A 24,670-nucleotide genomic window follows, 5' to 3' on the forward strand; every position below is an offset into this window, starting at 1 on the left:
CCTAACCTAAATATCTAGGTACTTCTTCAGATCTTTAATCTACACTTGGAAGTTCACTGCTGTAAGCAAACTGCTGCTTTATGCCTAACCCAAATGATCTTCCTCTCTGATTTTTTGTGATTATTTAAAAAAACAAAAACAAAACACCTCATCATAGCGTTTGCTATTCAGCTTGGAAATCTCTCTGGTGAAAAAAATCACTGAAGGGTCTATAATGAAAAAAAGCTGACAGGCCTTTAATTACAGACCTGTAAATGGCACCACTGGAATACAGTCAGAGCCCTCCATCAGATGTTGGCAGTCTGAATAATTATCTGGTGGCTGAACACTTGTGTGTCCGGTTATCTGGGCATCTGTCTTGTATTCCCCCCCCCCCCATGCTCGCCAGCTCAACTTGTTTTCAAATGAATATAGGTGGGTGTTCTGTGGGAGGAATTTAGTGTTGCACTCTTCTAATCGTTTCATCAGCGCAAGCATTTCTCCTTTGCCAGTCAGAACAATCCTCCCTCTCCTACATGTTATTCTGGGGGTTCTTCTGGCTCTCCAGAGCATATTTGGGGGAGGCACATGGGAGGGAGTAAACCCCATTGCACTACCAGGAGCCCTTACACTGGTTTCTCCTAATGTGCCAGGTTAGTTGAATTTAGGCCTGTGTATGGACATGCACATACATATGTATTATACACAGTCATGTTAACTCAGTATTGGACCACATATTCTACATAGATGGCTTGAATTTATCATAGGAATGATATGCTTTATTGTACTGTCCCAGTATGTTGGACAAGTAACATTCTTACCTAGCTGCACTGTGGTGCTGGTATTGCTGATTTTGAATGTTTTGGAATTGCAACGAGATTTCAGAGGCACCATAAGTATATTATTTGCCTGGGGGTTGTGTGGGTTCAACCTGTGAGACATTGAGATGTGTTTTTTGAATATTGTTTAATGCCAAGTTGTTCAGATTTCTCAGTATAGCTTGCGACCTGTTTCAATAGCTGCATGTGACCTGTGTGGCAGGAAGTGAAGAACCTGTAGATGTCTGAATGTTGCGAGACTAAAATTCCCATTATCCCTGACTGCTGTCCATGCTGGTTGGGGCTGATGGGAGTTGGGAGTCCACTTGGACGAGTACAGGTTCTCTATATCTGCTATGAGGTGTACAGTGGATGCTCGGGTTGCGAACGTGATCCGGACAGGAGGCACGTTCACAACCCGCAGCTCACGTCTGCGCACGTGCAGGTCACAATTCGGCGCTTCTGCACATGCGCAAAGCACGATTTAGTGCTTCTGCGCGTGCGCCAAAACCCGGAAGTAACCCATTCCGGTACTTCCGGGTTTGACGCGGTGCGCAACCCAAAACTACACAATCTGGAGCGTCTGTAACTCAAGGTATGACTGTATTCTTTGCTCTCCTGAGAATTTAATCCATTGTATTTCTTATTTACTTTTTACTGGAAACTTGCACACTTTCACAAATCGGATTTGGGGCTCCATTATAATGGCTTTGTAGCATCGCCAAGTATTGTCACACTAATTCTTTCTTTCTTTTTTCTGTTAGATTGTCCTGGATGTTGGTTGTGGAACTGGAATCCTTTCCATGTTTGCTGCCAAAGCAGGGGCAAAGAAGGTGATAGGAGTAGACCAGTCTGAAATTATCTATCAAGCTATGGACATTATTAGGTAAGAGAATTTTAGAAACTTGAATTCCCTGCGTTAATATTCTTCACTATGTACGCACCCATTTTTGGGTGCCCATCTGCATTTAAGAGTGTAGCACTTTATATTTTTAAGTAACACTAATTGTCCCCTGTACATTGCTTGGCTTACTGGCAAGGGATGCTGTTGCGTAGTTCACTTTCTGTACTGTCAGCAAAGCCTTTCTTTAAATTCACCACTAAGTCATGGGCGGCAAATTATGGGATCCAGGGACATGGCCCAATGTTTAGGTGCCTCTAGCGCTCACTCTAGTGCCTTTCCTCACTTAATGAGGAAAGGAAAACAACATTTGCACCTAAAGTGGCAAAACAGCTGCCTTTCACAACATTGCAATTAGATTTCAACCCTGTTTTTTATATTGCTTGTATTCTATACCCACTTTGGGATATTGTAAAGACCTTGGCAAATAAGCTCATATATGGACATCTGATTGCATGTATTTCTAGCTCTTAAGGTGCAAGATGTAGAAAGTACTACTATTGCAGTTAAGGCAATTAATTTTTTCAGATCCTGTTCAAATTGGTGGGTTTGAGCACGTTACATGATGTGTGCAATACCTCTATCATGGAACTGCAGTTTTTACAAAGAGCAGTTATCTAGGCTTATCCTTTTTCTGAGGTGCTGCAGGCAGCTGTTGCATTAAGAAACTGCCATTTGGACTAATTTTTTATTCCTTCATTACGGAGTACAGGAAGACCTTGCTACACTTTGTATCTGAGATAATTATGAAAATACCTGTCAGCGCAACAGTTTTGGAGTTGTTTGATTTGCATGCCATGGTAGGGGCAAAAGTGGGATTAAAAGAACTAATCTTATGACAGTGATGAATGATTTCTAGGAGTACCCAGTGAACAGTTGCTCTAAGGTTACATCTGCTGATCGTAAAATTGTTTCATTTGTCTCTAATTCACATTAAAACAATTTGTAAGAGTCTTGTTACAGACTTTCAGAGTAGCTGTCACAGCCACCCATTTTGAATACATAGTATGCATTCAGAAGATCTTATCTTGGCTTAAGTTGAGATATATGAGTGCACCTTCCATGCCCCCATTGAATCACCACACTTTCCCTATTGTGTTCGTGAGTGAACAAGCCCAGAAGTATTCAATCCATACTGGGAAACTATGGTTAATGGCTTCAGAGCAAGCCATGATATGAAGCCATTGTTAAATTGTTTTCATATCCTGGCTTGTTCCAGGGCTGTTGGCCATGATTTTCTTGTTCAAACTGAGGATTTCCTGGAATGTCTGCCTAAGCTGAGAAGTGATTGGCAGTGAAGGTTGGTCAATCCCCATTGATCAGTAATCAGTCACCAGAGGCCAAAGTGCCTTGAGTGCCGCCATGAATGTACTTTAATTTACACGGAGGGCAGAGACTGGGTTCATAGTTTTGCATGTACAGTCCCCCTAGGTGCTGTATCATTGTTCACTTCTGTGATGCCCTGTGTCATTGGCTATGTGTAAAATAAATCATTTTGATATCTCACGTGGTAAAAAGTCCATTGCTAAATTCCTGAGCATCATCACTGCCGTTTTCCCCCCTTATCGTTCTTTTGTGGGTCTGTTAGGGTAATGCTATTGGAGCACTTGTGAATCTTGACCAGAAGGCGTGTAACATTCTCAACGTTGTGCTTGCAGACTCAATGGACTGGGAGATACTATTTCTTTGATCAAAGGAAGAATTGAAGAAGTTGATTTGCCCGTTGACAAAGTGGATGTTGTCATATCCGAGTGGATGGTGAGTGCACAAATATGTTCTCTTAGATTTTATCAGCAATACTTGATCTGATTTTAGTGAACTTTGTCACTGTGCGTTTAAATTATATATATTGTCAGATGTTTTGGCATTATGTCTGGATATGCCAAGGGGAGGGCATTACTGTGGAGGCAGTAATGCTTCTGAATGCCAGGAGGCAAGAGTACTCTTCTGCTCTTCTCCTGCCTGGTCACTGTGAAATTAGGATGCAGGACCAGATAAGCCACTGGCTTCATCCAGCAAAATAGTCTTATGTTCTTAATGAACAGCCAATATTTTAATTGTCTGTTCATATGTGTTCAGCTTGTACTTATACAAATTAGCCTGAGAAGCTGATGCAAATTATGCGTGATTTTGTGTGTGTAAACAATCCAGGAAGTGTGGCTTTGTGGACCCACACACAAATTCATGTTCTAGAGCTTTCTATTAACATGACATGCTGCATTTCCATAACACAATGGGTAATGCAGTGTAAAAGGAACACTAGAAACCAGGACAGAAGCGCTGTGATTGGGGTGAGATCGATACCAAATTGCATCATAGTTGTTTCATATAACTTTCTTGTTTGAACAGCCTGATAATTATAATTGTGATGGCGTATACATCTGGAAAAACTTCTCAGAAATAGAAATAGTTGGTGAGTGTTAGAAAAGAAGTCTTGCTATTTTTATAGATATATTTGGGCATCAGATCAGCTTCTCTAATGGTATTTCAGCATGGAAATTTGAGACTTGCATAAAGCCAAATATCCTTGGAAAAATAGAGAGACTTGTGGTAGCAGGCAATGTTCTGATCCATTTATTTGAGGAAGATGCTCCTTCAAAACAGTGGAATGAAGTGGTGCATCATAATGAAAAGGTCAGAAGTATTTTTTTTGGGGGGGGGGTGGAGAAGATCTACTTGCTTCCTTCTTCAAACTTAAAAGTGAATGAATGAATAATCACTTGCCAGCAAATGTATTTATGTTTCTTGGATGGCTAGCAGCCCTGTGATGATAAATATTGTAGGCTGATTCCATTTTTCATACCATACATAATTTATGGAAGTCTAATAAAAACGTACGTGACCTACTTTAAAACCTAACATCTTTTGAAGACACTGTTGATATACTCCACAGTGTCTTCAAAAGATGTTAGGTTTTAGAGCTTTCCTGAAGAAATTTAGGGAATAAGGCTGCTTTTTGAACATAAGATTCTGTGTCGTAACAACATTAGACTGGAATAGACACCTGCCTATGTATTTGATTATTAACTGTTTCACTTCTGTGCTATTCTAGCTTTTCTGTTTTACTTAAATACTCCCGTCGCGCACTTGTACCTGAATACAAATCCTTTGTTTGCTGGCGAGATCTCAGTGATTGTGTTCAGATGTACTGCTAAATGTTGGTTTAGCGCTATCCTCCTCTCTAGTTCATGCGCTCTCTCTTCCCTCATGGCTGAGAGGAGAAGTTTGGAAGCTTTTGCTATTACTTTTAGCTAACTACAGCCTGTTACCTCCAAACCAGAAAACGTTGTTTAACACTGTGATTGGTCTCATAACCCATGGTTTGAAGCAGGCTTCTTCAGAAATTGACCACAGTTGGTTTTGAACTTTGTTTTCTGGTTTGAAGGAAGCAACAAGCCATAGCTAAGCAAAATCAGAACTTTTCCAAACTGTACTGGCAAGAGTGCAGGAACCTTGAAAGGAAGAAAGACTTGCATAGCACTAAACTATGGTATAGTTTTTTTGTCTATCTTAGTGCTAACAGAGGTATTTTAATTATCTTAAGTTGCTTGTACTGTATGTGAGAATCTATACAACATGAACTTTTTTTGGATGAAATCCTTTCCACAATTATTTGGGAATTAGTCCTGTTGGAAATAGGACTTTTTACACGAAAAGGATTGTACTGTTAAGCAGCTATGTTAGCAAATGAACAATAATGTTAAAAATCTGCTGCTTTTAGAATACACGGCAACAATACTGTTAGGAAAACAGATATGAAATAATTGGGGCTAATATTGTAGCAATAGTTTCAAAGGCTTTATTCGTGCACTAGAATGGCATTTAGGAGTGCTTAGAAGCATGTGTCAGTGTTTACACACAATGCGTATATTTTTGTGCTAGTTGGAAGCTAAGAAATGTGTCTTGGGTATCGTTCATATTGCAGGAGCAGTGGACTATATATCTTAGGTGAGCAGGCTTTGTGAACAAGGCTGCTTTGTATGCAGTCAGAATTGTGCTTCTGTTCCCTCGAGGTACAGAATTTTAAGAGGTAATGCTGTTTTACAGTAATTAGGGTAATTCTACATTCAGTAGTTAACTGAAATGAGAACGGCTGTGCAATATGCTGGTGCTAGTTTTTCAGAACATTCATTTTATCAGTTGAGGGAGATGACTCCATGTGTATGTACACCTGGGAGGAAGCTTTTCAGCACAGGCTTCACATTTCACCCCATGTCTAGATTCCTTAAACATTCCTACTGGAAATAATGAGTGCAGATAGTAGAACAAGCAGAATGCCTTAGGGTAATGGGCTGATTCTAACCCCCCCCCCAAAAAAAAATTTATCATGCTAGTCTTGAAAGGGGAGACTTTACCTTTGGAAGCATGTTGTAGAATCTAGGGCAGTTTGCACCTATGTTTCATGCATCTCTCAGGAGGGCATAGAGTTGGCAGAGTCCAGGACTTTTGTCATATTTGAGGTAGACCTCCTCAAGCAAGTTCTCCCATGGCAAAGGGGTAGGCAGTGCCAGGCAGCAACAGGGATGGGCAGTGGCACTTCTCCATCCTCTTGGTACACCTTCAGTCCAGCCTGACAACGAGAACTCCTGTACAAGACATAAGAACATAACCAAAGGGCTGCTGGATCAGATGAAATGATAGCTATCCAGCATCCTATTTCCCACAAAGTCCAAACAGATGCCAGTGGGAAGCCCACAAGGAGAAGGGCAAATAGGGCTCTATCACTGTGACTCCCAGCAACCAAGCATTCAAAAACTTTATACCTCTGGTCCTGGAGGTCCAAATAGCCACCAACTGCATCTTTGTTTCCTCAGGGTGTATGTGGCCTTTGAGGCAGTTGCTGTCTTTTAAGATGGAGATGACTAACCTATCCCTTCAGCTAATAGCCAGGGCAGATGGGAATTAGTTCAACATCATCTGCATGGGCACAGGACGACCACCCTTGCTTTAAGAGTGGCATATGTTTCCCCCATGGCTTTTGTTATCACTGCAGCATTGTTTCAACTAGGATGGAGGTGGGGAACCTAACGTTGTTGGACTCCAACTCCTATCAGCCCCAACCCAGTATATCAGTGGTCAGGAATTAAGGGAGTTGGTTTCCAGTAACTACCTAGAGGGCCATGGGTTCCCCATCCGTGAACTTGGAACAGATAAGCAGGAGGAGTAGGTTGAAACTAATTGAAACTGATTTTAACTAAACAGTCCTTGGGATGTGGATTTCTTATATAGACAGTGTTAAAATGATGACCTTCAATATATTTCAGCTTCTGATAATGTCGGGTGTAACCAGTTTCTTTTGAGAGATGTGATTTCTTGTAAATTGTTATAGCCTACTTCAATTTTGCCTATTGTGTCTTTTATGACATGAGCTTTCATTTGAAGCAAGAGGCTTTCCTTCCTTGACAAAAAGACCCCCTCCCAATTCTATTTAAAAGTCAAATTGGGCACAGTAACCTTTTTTCCACCAGCCAGGACAGTCTAATTTGATTTAAATTTTCCTGCTTCTTGATGTAGAACAATTTATAACTACAACTACAGGAATACGCCTCAAACAATCCTTTTTATTGCTTACAATAGTGTGCTTCTATAAAGAGAAAATGATTTCCTCCTTTTGGTTCATCTGATTGGATGATATTCTGCTAAGTCATACTTCATAACTTACATCCATAGATTTCATTGGCTCTACTGGAATAGGAATGAGTTGAATATCACCCAGAGTGAACATGTCAGTTGCATGCCATGGTTTTGCTGCTCACCTAAGTCATTAATATTCTGCTCACATATCTGTTCAGTACAGAACCCTTTGCTGTAATTAATTTTGAAGGTGCTAATGCGAGGTTTTTATTTTTTTAAAAATCCTGAACCTTGTCAGTGTAGAAGCAGGAGAGTGCCTGAGTATCATAGGAGAAAATGTCAGGTATAATTCTCTTTCCAGATGGCACCCCTACAGGTGAGGCAGCAGCCTGTGAAATTACATTCTAAATTATACCAGAGATGAGCACCACACATAGAGCAATGCATTCAGAGATTAGTAATAAATGACTTGATTCAATATGAGGGATAGTTTGTTAGTGAGATGCAAGGATGTGATATTTCATGAGAAGTAAAACTTGCAGGACCAAATGCCAGTGAGAGAACACAATGTTTATTGAAAACCAGAATAGCTGTAGGTTGACTCACCTTTTCATACAGCACCTGACAGCATAAAAACATTGTGTTGCAGCCAGTAGTGGTTTTAGGCTAGTGGGTAAAGAAGATCAGTAGGTGATCTGAGAGGCCAAAAATATATGTGGTGGGAGAGCTGGCGGTTCATTACCCCTGCCATAGATTATAACAATAAAAGTCAGAATCAATTAAAAAAAAACACCCCAAAACAAATGAGCAACAAAAGATCTCTCAATGCAATAGTCATAAACAGTCATTTAACCAATTAAAGATCATTTGCGCTTGTGTACATTCTTACTGGGTTGGATAAAGTGATGCACATTTGGTCAAAAATCCTAATTTTGCATATATGCTCACATAGTATGAACTGATGGTGACTCACCAGGAATGAGACCTTGGAAATGAAGAGGATAGCTTCATGAAGATGTAGATCTGGATCATTAGGAAAGGGATTGAAAATAAAATAGCCAAGACCAATGCCATTACACAAACCTATGGTGTAAATAAGTTCTGATCACCTCACCTGAAAATCATAGAATAATAGAATTGGCAGGGATCTGGGGGGGTCATCTAGTCCAACTCCCTGCAATGCAGGAATCTCAACACGCCGTCTCCCATCCAATATAATACCATACCAACCCCTGCTTAGCCTTGCCAATGTGCAATCAGTTTTATTGCTGTACTGTAGAGCTGAAAAGGGTTTAGAAAAGGGCAACCAAAATGATCAAGAAGAAGTTTGAATAACTCCCCTACAACATTCGGGGCTCTTTCGTTTAAAGAAAAAATGTTTGGGGGGGGGTAGGAGACACAGGAGACATGATCAGAGGAATTTAAGATGATGCCTGGCATAGAGAAAGTAGATAGGGATAACTTTTTCTTTCTCTCCCATGATCCTAGAACTCTGGGACATTCAATAATGCTGATTATCTGAATATTCAGTGTGTAGTTAAACTATGGAGTTTGCTTCCACGAGAGGCAGTGGTTGCCCAATGGCTTTAAAAGAGGATTAGACAAATTCATGCCTACTAATGGCTGTGTTCTGTCTCCACTTTTAGAGCCGCTATGCCTCTGAATGCTAGCTCAGTTGTCGGGAATAACTTGTGGGAAGAGCACCGTTGCACACAGGTCCTGCTTCCAGGCTTCCCACAGGCGATCTGGTTGGCCACTGTAAGAACAGAATGCTGGACTGGATGAGCCTTTGGCCTCATCCAGCCGGGCTGTTCTTACACTAGCTGAGGGCTAGTGTTTCCTCTATGTAGCAGGTAATACTTTCTGACAGCATAAACATCGTGCACACTCACAGTCCTCTGACTTGCCACTTTGGGGGGAACAAGAGGAACATATACTGAGCCTCTGTTCTGCAAAGGCAGGGAGTCTCTTCAGAGACCTACAATTTTATTGCAATTTGGAGTGTGGATGGGGAAACCTACACTAATGGCAATAGTAGTGGGAATTTATTTCACAACACTGTGTATTGCACAGCACTAACTGTTAAAGTGCTTCTGGAAGTAATTGTTAAATTACAGCAGGCATCTGCAATAGAGTGGAGAACAGAATAACTTTCAAAGGATCCTCCAGTACTTGTGCTTTGAAAAACAAATTTTAAACTGAAAAATGTATTCAAACATGGAACCTGATTAAATTGATATGTAGCACTATCTCCTTTTCATTGTGGTCCTTTTTTCTCTCCTTCCTCTCATTTTCCCAGGGCTATTTCCTTCTCTTTGAGTCAATGCTGGATTCTGTCATTTATGCAAGGGACAAGTACCTGGCAAAAGGAGGCTCAGGTTAGTTCTAGAATTCTAATAAATAATCAAGCTCTGGGGAAACCTAAAAGATTTAGATTCTGCTATGCATGACTAAGAAAGTTCTTACCTGCGATGAAAAATGTTTCCATTAGTGGAAGCTCCAAGGCATTCATCTCATAGTATGGGTAATACAAAAGCATTAATGGGATACTTGGGCCTTAAACGAAATAGCGTTTTCAAGACCACTTTGACTTCTTCAAGATATTGAAGTATAAACCTTGAAAGTTTATCTTTAAAAATCAGTAAATAGCACGGCAATAAGGTATTCAGAAACGTGAGCATCGAAATAGCTGCATTTATCTAACTCAGCGGGGTAGCTGACTAATCTGGCTAATTTCTAAAGGTTCATTAATATACTGGCTATTCTGAGCATGTAATGTTAAACCCTGGTTTAGCACTCCTCCCATACATTTGGGAGGAAGAGTTTGGCAGTGTTTGTTTCACTTTTACTGAAGCTTGGCTTGTGATTGTCTGAAGCAGTATACCTCTGAATACCAGTTGTGGGTAGGGAGAGCTCTGTTGCACAGAGTGCTGGACTAGAAGAAACTTTGGCCTGATCCAGCCTGGTTTTATTTCAAAAACCAACTCTAGTAACTTCAAACCACGGTTTATGAAGCTGCCATGTTAAATTTGCCAGAGTTCATTCTAAACTAGGATCCCTGGTTCAAGCATAACAAGTGAAACTAAACTCATACAAAGCCTAGTCTTCCGAACACGTGAGAGAGAGTGTCAGGAGTATAATGTATGCAATCTCTATACTTAGGTTGTGCTCATAGCAGCTCATCCACAGGACACTAAACTGTGCTTTTGGCATTGCATGTAGATGCAGCTACTGTATGACTACAGAAGCCCACTTTGCCCTTGAAAGGATGACACCATTTACCATGTTGACTAGTTGCCTGGGCTAAGAAAGAATTAGAGGAGTACTAGGGATCTCATGCCTGGTAATCTGCTTTGGTTATCTTTTCCATTCATAAAACAATCTTGTGTGCCTTAAAAGTGCCACATAATACTCTTGCTGCTCTTGCTGTGAGAGGCTAACACTGTGACCCCTCTGGAAGTTCACTTGTTTGAATAAAGACCCGATTTTCCTTCTGTGGTGTATTCAAGGATGTGGGAACCAGAGAAGATTGTATGATGTGGTGTTGCTGTTTTATGTATCTCTTTAATTCTGGGTTTGTGTTTACCTTTTCATGCCACCCTGGAAATGGAAAGATGAATTAATACATACGTATGCAGGGTTTTTGTTCTAAATTGCACATTGCTACAGAATCACCTGCCATAGTCATATAATAAATTTGATAAATTATAGAAACCTAGGCATGCCTTTCCATAGCAATAGTAGTCTATGGGTGTTCTAATATATTTCTTCCCTTCTAATTTTTAGAGTCCCATGCATTCATCACATTTTATTTTACACTAGTCCTTTTTCAGTGCCTAATACGCAGGCTTTTATGAAATTGAAATCTGAGTATATTTTAGATTTTGTTCTTTTTTCCTGTACACTTCTCTAGAACTCCAAAAAACTGTTTGTTGGAAAACCAGTCTCTGTATTAATGATAAAAAGTGATCAACATTGGCAGTGCTTGTTTCATACTGCAAAACCACTGGCTAGCTTTCTCTTCCTAGTTTATCTATAGAAACAGTTCTAAACAAGCTGAAATTCTGACCTGTGAGTTTCTCCTTTGAAATACCTACATTCTCTACTGCTGTTTCAGCTGTTCTTCTCCATGACTAGGTCAAGGACTCAGGCAGAATTTTATGCCCTTTCAAGTTGGAGCAAACACCTGTTTGTGTTGTTTCTTGGTGGGAAATTGGTTTCGTATTAGAGACCTAATAAGCACTTAGATGGGACGCGGGTGGCGCTGTGGTCTAATCCACTGAGCCTCTTGGGCTTGCCGTTCAGAAGGTCGGTGATTCAAATCCCTGTGACCAGGTGAGCTCCTGTTGCTCGGTCCCTGCTCCTTCCAACCTAGCAGTTCAAAAGCACGTCAAAGTGCAAGTAGATAAATAGGTACCGCTCCGGTGGGAAGGTAAACGGCATTTCCGTGCGCTGCTCTGGTTCTCCAGAAGCGGCTTAGTCATGCTGGCCACATGACCCGGAAGCTGTACGCCGGCTCCCTCAGCCAATAAAGCGAGATGAGCGCCACAACCCCAGAGTCGGCCACGACTGGACCTAATGGTCTGGGGTCCCTTTACCTTTTTAAGCACTTGGATATAGTTTGGCCCAAACCAAAACCCGCTTCATATGTATTTTCATTCCTTCTTCCTGCTTACAGAGTTAGATTGTGGAACATCTAATTCTGACTTTCTGCAATAGGAATTGTTGAGTCATCTGTGCTCACTGATCCACCTATTAGCAATATGCACAGCTGGATGGCTTAATTAAAAATGGTGCTTAGCCAGGGGAAATATTTTCAAGGCAGACTGCAGCATTTAAAGCATCCTCGGAATTTGGACCTTTGCCCATCTTGTAGAATCATAGAATCATAGAGTTGGAAGAGACAACAAGGGCCATCGAGTCCAACCCCCATTATAAAGCTGCCAAATATTGCTGCTTCATGTTTTATATTTGGCATGTCTCTGTCCAAAATAATAAAAGAGTTGCTCTTTTACTCTACTGTCAAACCATGGGAAATATTAGTGGGGAAAGCACTGTGTCTGTAACTAAGCGCAGAGGGGAAATAGTAATTTGAGTTGCTTGAGAGAAACATGGATGGTACAACAGGTTGAGGTTCAATAAAATTGAATTATTTCTACAGCCTGCTTGCTTTTCCTCTTGGGTGAATATATAGTTTGAATATATAGTTTTGCAGAACCTGAAGAAAACAATCCTTACTCAAGTTGCAAATGGTACAGCTGTGCATTTTTAAGTTTTTCCACCTCCAGTTCTTCGCACTAAGCACTAAGCCAGTGCAGCCAGGAAATTAACATATTGTCTAAGACAGGATTAGGCAACTGGCAGCTTAAGAAGCAAATCTGGCATTTTGTAGTAGTGGTGTCATTTCACAGCCCCAATGGGCTGTTCCTGTTTGTCTGTCAGTGGAGCCGTAGGAGGAGGAGGTGGTAGACATCAAGTTGCATTCACAGAGGACTTAGATTGAGTGGGTGCTGCTGTTCTATGTGTCCTCTCTCTGTTCTACTTTTCAAGCAAGCAAGTGATAAGTATAGCTTTAGGGAGGGGAATATTGCTGGGCCAGCATAATGAAGGTTATCTCTGTCCCCTTCTTCGTAGTTAGCTGCCAATGCAGTGTAGAATGATGTAAATTGGTTGGTAAGAACTATTTTCCCTCTTCTAATGAGCTGAAAAACTGTTGGTTTTTCTGTTCAGTAGAAATCTAAGAATAGTGGAATGGATGAGAATTTACTACCATGGATTCACTTGACATAGGAGCTGTCTCTTTTGAGTATAGTCTGGGTATCACTGATTGTCTGGCAGGTTATTTGTGAGCTGTTGTTGATATAGGTTAATTAGAAATGATATTGCCGATGTCTCAGTATTTGATGCAACAAATTTTATGACTGCATTTTTGGATTATACAAATGCTTGTGATGCATAGTGTGATATGAGTCAACAGAATTTCTATACAGGGAATTAATAGATTTAATAGAATTTGTTAGAGATGTCAAAAAACAGGAAAGAAGGCCTGTTGGTTTATAGTAAAGCAGGACTTCCAAGAAATCCATTATCCTAAGTTACTAAGAAAGCGGTTGACTGGTTTTAGGAAGTCACTTGAGTTGAAGTAGTTTTCTATAGCGAAGAGGGAAATGGTAGCAGATCTTTGGGAAAGGATAAGTAAATACACTATGGATTGATAATGTAATAGATGCGTAATATCCCAGTACTTTTGAACCAGTGGCTTGAACTGAATACTAATGTTGACATAAAAAAATCAAATGACATTCAGGTATGGCTAGAAAACAGTTATTCGCTGCCAGACCTTCTATTTTATTATGTGGCGGTTTGTTTGTGTTGGCTAAGGAAATGGATTGTATTGAAAAATGGTCACATTTTAGATCTGGAAGGCCATGATATTAAATTCAGCAGGCATGCATGTCTTTGGTATGGGAAAGCTAAAATCTATAAGAGTTATGTGAACCATATTATTAGGAGGAATTTGTACAGAGTGGGGAAAATATTAAAACCTGTTAGAAGGAAAAACACTCCTATGGTTATTGCCAACTGAAGCAATTACAATCAAGAGCATCAACATGGATAGACAGTGGGCATCCTATAGATACTTGCTAGATTTCACAGGGAATGAACCCAGATTGAAACCTATGGAAGAACTAAGGAGCCATGTTACTGATTGGTTACGGTAGTATCAACTTCATATGTTTAAATTAGATAAGAAAAAATTTTTTAGACCAAAGCTCACAATTTGAAAGAGTTATTGCAGAATTAGGAAAAACTATTCTCTAAAATGTACAAACTTTTATTGGAATGGGAAACAAAAGATGAGCTGGTTAAAGCCTCAATGACCCACTGGGCAATTGATAAAGGGTATAATATAGAACTAAACCTCTGGGAGAATCTTTGGCAGAAAGAGTTGAAATTCACAACATGCTATATGTTGAAAGAGAACTACAAGAAAATGATTCATAGATGGTATCCAACCACAAGTAGACTAGCTAATATGTATAAATTGGAATCAGATTTGTGTTGGAAATGTAAAGAAATAGAAGGAACTTTTTTTCATATGTGGTGGGCATGCAAAATAAGAATATTGGGAAATGATATATAATGAGATCGGGGAAAATGTTTAAAACAAGGTTTTCCCCAAAACCAGAGACATTCTTGTTAGGAATGGTGCAGACAGAGGTGCCCAGGTCTCAGAAAAACTTAGTTATATATGCAGCAATGGCGGCTCAGATCCTTTTAGTCCCAAAATGGAAGGTGAGGGAGGTTCCTAGTAAGAAAGATTGGCAACTTTAGATGTTAGAATATGCAGAGTTATCAATTCTAACAAGTGAAATAAGGGAGCAAGAAGAACAGATATTTAAAGAGGAGTGGAATTTTTTGCTGACTATGTAGAAAATAAGTACACAGTTGAAAACGTTCACAGTATTACAGTAAATCCAACAGTATAATATATTGCAGTGGGATATAAGATTGGAGAACTTAATTAGATGGATATACCATATATGCAGGAACGGTGGGTAAATTAAAAGAACCTTGGAAGGAGAGGGAGGGAAGTCATTGAATGTGGGGTTATAATGAAAGATCTTCATTTTGAAATGCATAATCTGAAAATGTAATAAAAATTATTTTGGAAAGAAAACAGTTCTTCACTTTGGGGACAGAAAAGATTGATGAGTGAAAATAGTTGTTAAGCGCTTAATATTTATACTCCTTTCTCACTCCCAGTAAAATACATTAATAGTTCTCTAGCCTGATAGTCCAGTTCATTTAGCAGTATTTTAAACAGAGCTCTTACACCTTCAGGCACTTGTATCTGATGCTCTAATGCCAACTAGTTTAGAAGGTTAATGGAGGCTTTATAGATGGTTTCATTTGTTCCTCTATAAATCAGCCAGCAGGTGGGGTTGAAACAGCAGAACGTCCACAGTAGATGCAATTTACTTTTGCATCATGTGTAGCAACAGACCGATAATTCTGTCAGACACCATTGAGATAAAAATATGCTACATTAATTTTACGGTGGAACTTTTTCAAGAGTTAGACTAGAGGTCCAGTAACCTCCTTGCCTGATGGAAGGAAAGATGGAGATTTATAAGGAATATGCTTTGATATAGTCTAGTGCAGGTTATTATAATCCATGGGATTTGACACGACAACAGTGTATGTGTGTGTGTGTAACCTGATTAATGGGAGTGGTACTGGCATTGCTTCTTTTTATTTTTGTTATTGTTAGTTATTAATGACCTTCCATATATCTAGGGCATGTACAAAATATAATAAAAACTAAAAGCAAGGAAAACACAAAAAGGTGTATCACACAAAAAAGGCTTTTCTTCATTGCCCTTTAATTTCTATTCTCCAAGACATAAGCATAGGCTTCCTTCAAACTGAAAAGAAAGGAAGAAATGCCTAGAAAGTTCTCAAATGGTAAATGTGTCCAAAATGGTGAAAGTTCTGCCAAAACAGAATATGTTGGGGCTGGGGAACATGATACTCAAAATTAACTGGCTGTCAGATATACATGCATTTATCAACTTTCCTTGTTCAATACAATGCCACTAGCTTAACTGTATAGCTCATTTAGCAGAATTTTAAATAGGACACTTCCTCCTTTGGGCAGTTGTAGCTCATGAGCTATTTTGCCAACTAGTTTAAAACAGTTGTTCACAGTACCTTTCATCATAGTGTTTCATATATTCCAGAGAAGTTAAAAGTTTACATTGCACCTTTGAGGTAAAATAGATACTGCAACCTTAGTGTACAAGCTGTGCTGGCTGAAGAATATTTAGGTTTCATTTATGCTTGGAAGGTACAGCAGATGTGTGCAACTTTATTAAGGCCGCAGAACAAAGAAAGAAAAGTATCAATACTTCCCACCTGTGTTTCTGTGATCATCTTTTCGTTACCGCTTTAACTTAGCCAAGTGCTAATCATTTATTCCAGCCATAGTTTCATTTGACTTAACTTTGTTGTCACAGTTTGGGCTAAGGGTTGGCTGCTGTGTCATCTTCTACCTCAAGCTTTCCAAAAGCCTGATCCCTAAAATAGGGGCTTCCAGGCTGGAGCTAAAAGTATTTTATGAGAAAGGTGATTGGTTATATTTGCTTTTCCACCTTCAAATGATAATCATTTACAACTATGCCTCTAGCCCTGCAGTTACTACGATCTTACCCTTTTAATGTCCTTACATTTGTGAGGCATTGCTGAGGGATAAAAGATTTCCCATCTTGCTTTGCTCCCCGTGTGAGCTGTTACTAATGACAAATGATTTGGGGGCAGTGAGTCGAGAAGGACACAGATGACAAACCTATGAATTTCTAAAGTGCGCTTCTCTAAGAGATGTCTGATCAGCAGTTTAATATTACGTGTGGTGAGAAATAATTCAATCAGATTAAAAACTAAGTAATGGAATATGTATGAAATAAAAGGTTCTTGCATAGGAGTGGTTTTACTTTTGTAAGTAGCATGGGGTTTAAAGAAATCAAAATGACCCATCACGGAAGTGGGTTATTCAAAATATGTTGGCTCCCTTTCCTATTGTGATTTTAGATGGGTAAGGTAAATAATAATTTTAATACTTCTTGGGCTGGAACTTTTCTGCTAAAGACAATTTTTTAAAAAGCAAGCTTTTCATGGAAGCTTTGTAAAACCATAATGAGCATCTAAATAATGGCCTGAATGCCATAAGCCACAAGCAAAGAAAGCTCCATGCCTTCTGCTGAACTGAATTCTGAAAGTTGGCTGTCAAGCAAGGCGTGAGTTGATGAATGGGTGGACCTAGTGGTAGTGTTAAAGCAGGATCACCAACCTCTTATGAAATGGGGCATACTGGACTGCACTTAAAAGGGTGGAATTGGGAAAAGGTGAGATATCTCCCATGTTGTGCTAATACAACTGCCTCAGCTCACATAAATAAATGGAAAAATCTACAGTTTCTATTGGATGTTAATTTCATAGTGTTACGTTTTTCTTCACTTTATGCTTGCAAAGTACTTACTTTAAAAGAGTGCTTCTTGGATTTAATTTAATAAGCTGCACAATTCAAAACAAGAAGGGCTGATGTAAGTTTTCTGTGGCTAATGTGCTTCTTGGTCAGGAGCATTAAGGGCACAGGCCAGATCACAGCTTCTGAGCATGCTTATTGTGTTCTGATTTGTACCCTTAACACTCTGTTTGGTTTTGTGACCCAGGGACGTGTTGGCCGCAGTGGGCATGTATTGGAGCAGAGTTTGGTTGCTTTCCTTTTGAACAACTGCTATTTAAGTAGCCTTCCATCTGAATAAAATTGTTTAGTGTAGCTCCTGAACAAGAAACACAAAGAAATTCTGGTGCATATGTTTAATTGGTGCTTGCATACCTTTTGGTCCACTCCACTTGCCTGTTGCATTTTAATTTTTGTAACTAGCCTTCACTTTCATGTCTCTCTTAAAGCTGGATATACAAAGAACAACAGAATTAAACTCATCCTAGGTCGGGTTTTTACACATACAAAGCAGCACATCATCTGATAGGCCTCATTTGTTTGGTCATTATGTTATCTAAAATATGAATGTTATAAAAGGGTGGTATATTTGTTAGACATTGCCCTGCATTTTGGATGATATAGGCATTTTTCATTGCTAGGAAGCTTACAATATAAATCAGATAAAATGCATCACTCCATTACCTTCCTCTGCTAATGTGGTAGCACATTTCTGGTGCTACTTAGCGAGTTTCCCTGTGTTCCCCTGCTTACCAAATACAGCACCGTCATTTTGGAAAGAGATTCTTGACTTAACAGTGCTTTGTCTACTGTAGCACAGAGCTACTGCTGATAGTCCAGGAACAAGCCTAATATATAGCAAGGGAAGATCTAAAAAAAAATAATCAGCAATATTGACTGAAACAAGCAGTCACTGTATACTCCATGTGCCCATTTGTGTGACAGCTCTCATGTATGCAGAGCCATTGATCTGTCTCAGGTTCTGCTTATACTTACCCCAGTTGTTGCCATGCCTTTGTTTCTACCAAGACAACAACAATGAATCCCATGAAATGGATTTTTTAAAAATAGGTTTTTCCTCAAAACAGTAGATTTGTCTGTTTTTGCTTGTGGTAAATTTCCTCGTATATTTCAAATTAAAGTCAAATCTAATATAAAAGGGAGCTTGTACCATTGTTTGTTGTCAATAAATTATTTGCAACGTCTCTTTGCAGTGTATCCTGACATCTGCACCATCAGCCTGGTGGCTGTCAGTGACCTCAAGAAGCATGCAGACAGATTAGCTTTCTGGGATGATGTGTATGGCTTCAACATGTCCTGCATGAAGAAGGCTGTCATTCCAGAAGCTGTTGTGGAAGTGTTAGATTCAGGCACGCTTATATCTGAAGCTTGTGTCATCAAGGTACTGTAACAAATAATCTAAATTTCTAGAAAGGAATGTATAATTATTAACCCAGTGCAGTATGTAAGCTTTTCTTACATAGAATATGTTTTGTTTCCCCCTGGCCGTTCAGTGTTAATAAAATATGGAGTCCGTGATACTAATATTTTGGAATTTGTGCACATCTTTATGGATTTTGAAGCCTTCTTGTAGTAGTTTTTCTCTCTTCTTTCCCACCACAAAACTAATAAAGGCAGAAATAAAATAAGGAGGTGTAATGGCTCCCTGCCCATTGTTCATTCAACATCTATACGTCAAAAGTGATGTGCAGTTCTCTGTTGGTTCCATCTGGAACCTGTTAAATGTCTCAAGAGGCTGTCTTTAAAACTTAACTCCAATTTCTGTTTGTCTCCCCATCTTTTATTTTCTCCACCTGGTTATGCTCTGTCTCTGGTATGCTTAATTATAGGCTTTGGAGCTGCATTAATTATATTGTAATTAATTATGCTATAATTATTAGTTACATTGTTTGCTAAAATCCTTGAATATTTGCATATTCAGTGTTATGAACGAAGTCTGAGTGCTAAAGAGTATTTTCATTTCATTTATTACACCTTTCCTCAAAGGACTTCAGAGTGACATACATAATTTTTCCTCACAATACCCTGAGAGTTGGACTGGGCTGAGAGACAATGACTGAGTGACCTGAACCCTGGTCTTCAGGTCCTAGTGCAACACTAACAAGTACACTACACCATTAATGGTAGAAAAAACGAGATGATTGGTTAAGAAGTATATTGCTTTCCATGTAAACATATATTGTAGCACCTCTGTAGATAAATATTAGAGAAAATCACACAAACATTGCTGCATGTACCACTTAGGTGTGCTTAACTGAAGCAATTGGGGAAAGTTCCTTTCTAATCCCCTCCCCTTTCTAACTATTATCTGAAAAGGCAATCTTATATTTTCATAAGAACAGCATTGTTGCTGTGTGAAATTGAATGCATTCAATTCTCTGATAATGTACAACCCTAGACTAACAGCCTCAAGTTTCCCCCTCCTATCTAGAGCACAATAGGCTACATTCCTCTTAAAAAGAGAGAATATTTATTACACAAAATTATTCAACCACAATTTTAATTTGTAACACCTCCCTCTAAATGTTGTACAGTGGTACCTTGGTTCTCAAACTTAATCCATTCTGGAAGTCCGTTCCAAAACCAAGGTGCACTTTCCCACAGAAAGTAATGCAAAATGGATTAATCCGTTCCAGACTTTTAAAAACAACCCCTAAAACAGCAATTTAACATGAATTTTGCTATCTAACGACACAATTGATCCATAAAATGAAAGCAGTAAACAATGTACTACAGTCACACAATCAATCAGTCAATCAGTAGCTGAACTGGGTTCCACACGGTCACAAAAACGAAACAAAAAAGCTGCAAAAACAAAAATGCAAAATAAATAGGAAAAACAGACAACGTAATACTCAAAACGTAATACTCAATACCTCAGCGTAATACTCAAAACGGAAGTGTGGCACTCAAAACAGAGCACATTCAGCTTCTGAAAAAGGTTCGCAAACCGGAACACTTACTTCCGGGTTTGCAGTGTTTGGGTTCCAAGTTGTTTGAGTATCAAGGTGTTTGAGAACCAAGGTACCACTGTATAGTAGCCCTCATTGCCTTAGATTTGTTCCTGGAGAAAATTAGGGATCCTGTAGTTCAGGCTCCCTATGCATCTTTAACAGATTTAAAAGAGTGACAAGCCTGTTTAGGTTATGACTACTTTGAGATGCTGTTGTTGCTTAACAACCTACTTTTACATTGCAGGCTGGAAAATAATTGCTTGAGTGGAATTGATAGATAAAACTTCCAAATAAGTCTTTAAATGTTGACTATCCATTTTTCTGTATAACATGTAGTAAAATTAATGAATTCACCAAGAATGTCATCCTGAGTAAACAACCAAAATCAATAATTGTTCCATAAAGCTGATGATTTTCAGATATTGAGGAAATTATAAAAATGTACCTAGTTAATCATATGATGACTAAGAATGTATATGTTTCACCTCTGAATCTGGCATTTATTACCCTGAGTAATGGTTTTGTCATACTCCACTCAGCCTCATGAAAATCTGACAGCTTCTGTGTCAGATTTTGACTTTTGTGTATTTTAAAGGGATTTCTTTTCTGTAAGACGAGCAGTTACTAATAGTCCTATTCAGTAACCTCTTTGTTTAGAAAAATCACATCCCAGTTTCAAGAATTTCTCATAAGGCCTCAAAAATAATATAAAGTTGAGCGAACATATAGCAGTAATGTATTAAATGTTCCAGAGTAACACAGAAAATCATGCAAAATAGGCATAGATGTAATAGTGTGAACCAGCAACTGATAAAACATACAGCTAGCCCAAAATTACTAAGGTAGTCAATAGTAGGAAACAAGCCCATATATGAGCCTTTCTTTTAAAAAATATGCAAGCCTTCAGACATTTCCAAGAACTCTGTAGTGTTGTGACCTGACAGTCCAGTTGGCAATGAATTCCATAGCCATGGGGCTGCCACGGAGAATGCTCTCAGCTTTGTAGCCACTGGATTTCACCACTCCTGATAGTGGACAAACAAGAATGGCTGAGCAACAGAAGGTGTTTAAATGTCCCTCATTGGCTGACATAGCTCTGCAGTATTCCTTTGTTTGCCATTTCCAAGGTTAGTAAAATGATGGAGTTGCCTTTCATATCCCTACCATTATCCAGGATATGGAACATACATTATATTTGCATATTATTCAGTTGGCCAAGAAGGGTTAAAGAAATTGCAGACAAATGCACCAATTTTGATTTTTAACAAAAGAAGGTGTGTGTGTGTGTGTGTGTGTGTGTGTGTGAGAGAGAGAGAGAGAGAGAGAGAGAGAGAGAGATATGTCCAGTCATAAAAGGACTTGTGAGTCCTGCTGGGAGCCCAGTTGCTGTTCACGAGTCTTTTTCAAATAAAACAAGTATCCAAATAAAAGGATGGGTATCCAACAAATAGGGGACGCGGGTGGCGCTGTGGGTTAAACCACAGAGCCTAGGACTTGCTGATCAGAAGGTCGGCGGTTCGAATCCCCGTGACTGGGTGAGCTGCCATTGCTCAGTCCCTGCTCCTGTCAACCTAGCAGTTCGAAAGCACATCAAAGTGCAAGTAGATAAATAGGTACCGCTCCGGTGGGAAGGTAAATGGCATTTCCGTGCGCTGCTCTGGTTTGCCAGAAGCGGCTTAGTCATGCTGGCCACATGACCCAGAAGCTGTACAGCGGCTCCCTCGGCCAATAAAGCACCACAACCCCAGAGTCGGCCACGACTGGACCTAATGGTCAGGGGTCCCTAGCCAACAAATATGTGTGAAAACACTATGTGGGAATTTGTAGGGATTAAAGCTAGACTGCTGTAGTAAATCTGAGGATTGTGCCTCACCTTGATTTGATTTTCATGTGCCCTATTATTAGGACTCTGATGATGCCATATATAAGACTCATCAAGCCATGAAATATGCTAATCCACCTTCAGCTTAGAATTGCTTTACATGTGATATATCTTCAATAACTATCAGTTTTATCTAGGAACTTGTATGTACTTGACATAGAGAGCTCATTTTTCTGCCGCTTCACATATAAGCCCATTTTTTTCTGAATGGAAGCATTATCCCTATGAGAAACATATCTGTAAAAGAAAGCATCCTGACAATTTTAACTTTCTGGTCGTAGGCTGAAGAACATAGAGTCTAACTGCATCCTAGTGAGACTTCAGAGTCCTACCCCCAGTTCATCTTCTGCAAACAGCATTGCAAGCTTTTGAACCTTAAGAGTTTCATTTATCATGTGCTTTTAGAAGACTGCAGTTATAAAGCCAGTGGGAGTCCTGAGCTTGCACTTAGAGGCTAAACTTTCCAGTTTTTTGCCATATACACCTGGTAGGCAACTAGTTTCCATGTAGGTTGCTTTTGAGAATAAGCTTTATTTCAGGTCTATTATGCAGAGATGATTAAAACAGTCTCCATAGATTCCACTCAGATACTAGGATCCTGCTTTGTTCTCACACAAGACTTTGCACTTTCTTGCAGCGGATAGATTGCCATGTTGCATCGGTTTCAGAACTGAATTTTTCATCAGACTTCACTCTGAGAGTAACAAAGACTTCAGTGTGTACGGTAAATATTTTATTTCAGCATTTCTTGGGGTTTGGTTGCCGTGCTTTTGAAACCTTCGGTCAAAGCCTTCATTTGCAAACTAGCTAGCTATCGACCATGGCTATGGGATTAAATGTTGGCATTACCTGGTAGCCTTTGGTGTGTTACAATCTTGTCAAGCTGTATAATGTGTTCCTTACACCAGCAGCTATGCCATTCCTCTTAAGTCCTCTCTCTTCGGGGCCAGCCATGTAGAACGTTATTCCCCCTTTATTCCTGATGTAGATCTTCACTCAGCCCTTCTGTGCTGGTAGAAGAGGGGCACCAATTTGTGGTCGCCTCAGGTACCAAAGTGTCTTGGGTTGTCCCTGTTTCTCTTTCATCTTCCTTTTTTATTTTACATTCTAATACTTTTTTACTCTTTTTCCTGCGTAAGCTTGTTTCACCATTCCTTCCTTTCCACTTGTCACAAGTTTATCTGCTATCTCCTTTTAACAATTTATCCTCCACCCACCTTCTGAACTCTTTGTGACCCCTTTCATATGGAGTTTCTCCCTTTCTCACTATGAATTGTAATTTTTACACCCACTTTTCCAGTAAAGCGATTTCTGCATGTTGCCTTCACATATATCATTGCTTGTATCTTCCTGTTTATTTGTGTGGGTTTGGGATATGGGTTGTAACTTCATTTTCGAACCAAAGCATGTATTTGTTGCTTTTTATATACACTTGCGTTCTCCAGCCTTAAAAATAAAGTGATACAGGTGAAATGTTTGGTTTGGAAGTTTCTAGTTTTGGATCAGAGATTTGTGGTGTTGCGCAAAAAAACAAAACACTTTGTCAAGTATTGCGTACTTCATCATGTAAGATTATTGACATCTTATGACCAGAATTTCCACTCCTTTTGTGATGGAGTATAGCAGTTTAGTTAGAGGCTGACAGTCCATCCATCACATCAGGCTGCCTAACCTTGCAGTAAATGAACAATAAATCCATTATATGTATTGGAGATTTTGAAGATGCTTTAAAAGTGTATTTCTTCGGCTGGACAAATATTCACCCTTGATTTTCTGTATGTAGAATTTTAGTTTGGGTTAAGATACAAGAATAAAGGTTTAATGTCATAACATTTTTGGTCTTAAAACTAATGTGGCTGTTTTTCCCCTTTGAAGAAAGATGGGTTAGAGTCTCAGTTCAGAGTCAAACTACATCAACAGAAGTATAGTGTCCAGATCAAGCGAAGTAATAGTTCCACTCTATTATGCCTTGCTCAGTCCACACTTGGAATACTGTGTCTAGTTTTTTGGTTTCTTGGTTTCTATGGAAGCCGCCCAGAGTGGCTGGGGAAACCCAGCCAGATGGGCGGGGTACAAATAATAAATTATTATTATTATTATTATAGTTACTGTCACCACAATGTGTGTTTTCTATTTGATTTAGTCCAGAAACTTAAGGGAAGAGGAAGTTGAGTGTTGTTCTTCAAGGCAATATTTCTATTTTTAGAACCATTTGGGGAGAGTTCCAATCAATCCATGTTGCAACTATAAATTCCTTAGCTTTACATCGGGATATTTATGGGTCAGGCACAGTCTACAACATTGGAAAGTAGACTTTGGCATATATCCAGAGATTCATGTTCAGCCACTCTTAGAACTTTAATATACAGTCACTGACCCAGGTTTGCAGGTCACTGTGAAATTCCTACCCATCTTGGAACAGGCAGCTATTAACATTTTAACACTCCCTCCCTCTTCATAAATCTGCCTGTTCTCCTCTACCCCCTGCTTTCTCATGACCCAAACACCTGCCATGTG

At 39.4% G+C, this 24,670-nt stretch overlaps 1 protein-coding gene across 1 annotated transcript in view; it reads left to right on the forward strand.

Moving 5' to 3' along the window:
• The window catches only part of PRMT3 (protein arginine methyltransferase 3), a 60,161-nt gene that overhangs the window by 18,231 nt on the left and 17,260 nt on the right, over positions 1 to 24,670 (forward strand). The window contains exons 9-13 of the mRNA XM_081165162.1: positions 1,562 to 1,683; positions 3,357 to 3,456; positions 9,572 to 9,650; positions 18,511 to 18,698; positions 22,791 to 22,877. Coding sequence (XP_081021288.1) covers positions 1,562 to 1,683; positions 3,357 to 3,456; positions 9,572 to 9,650; positions 18,511 to 18,698; positions 22,791 to 22,877 — 576 coding nt within the window. The remainder of the gene's footprint in view (positions 1 to 1,561; positions 1,684 to 3,356; positions 3,457 to 9,571; positions 9,651 to 18,510; positions 18,699 to 22,790; positions 22,878 to 24,670) is intronic.

The sequence above is a fragment of the Podarcis bocagei genome (assembly GCF_964188305.1).
Source record: "Podarcis bocagei genome assembly, chromosome: 1".
In the NCBI taxonomy this organism is placed as follows: Eukaryota; Metazoa; Chordata; class Lepidosauria; order Squamata; family Lacertidae; genus Podarcis; species Podarcis bocagei.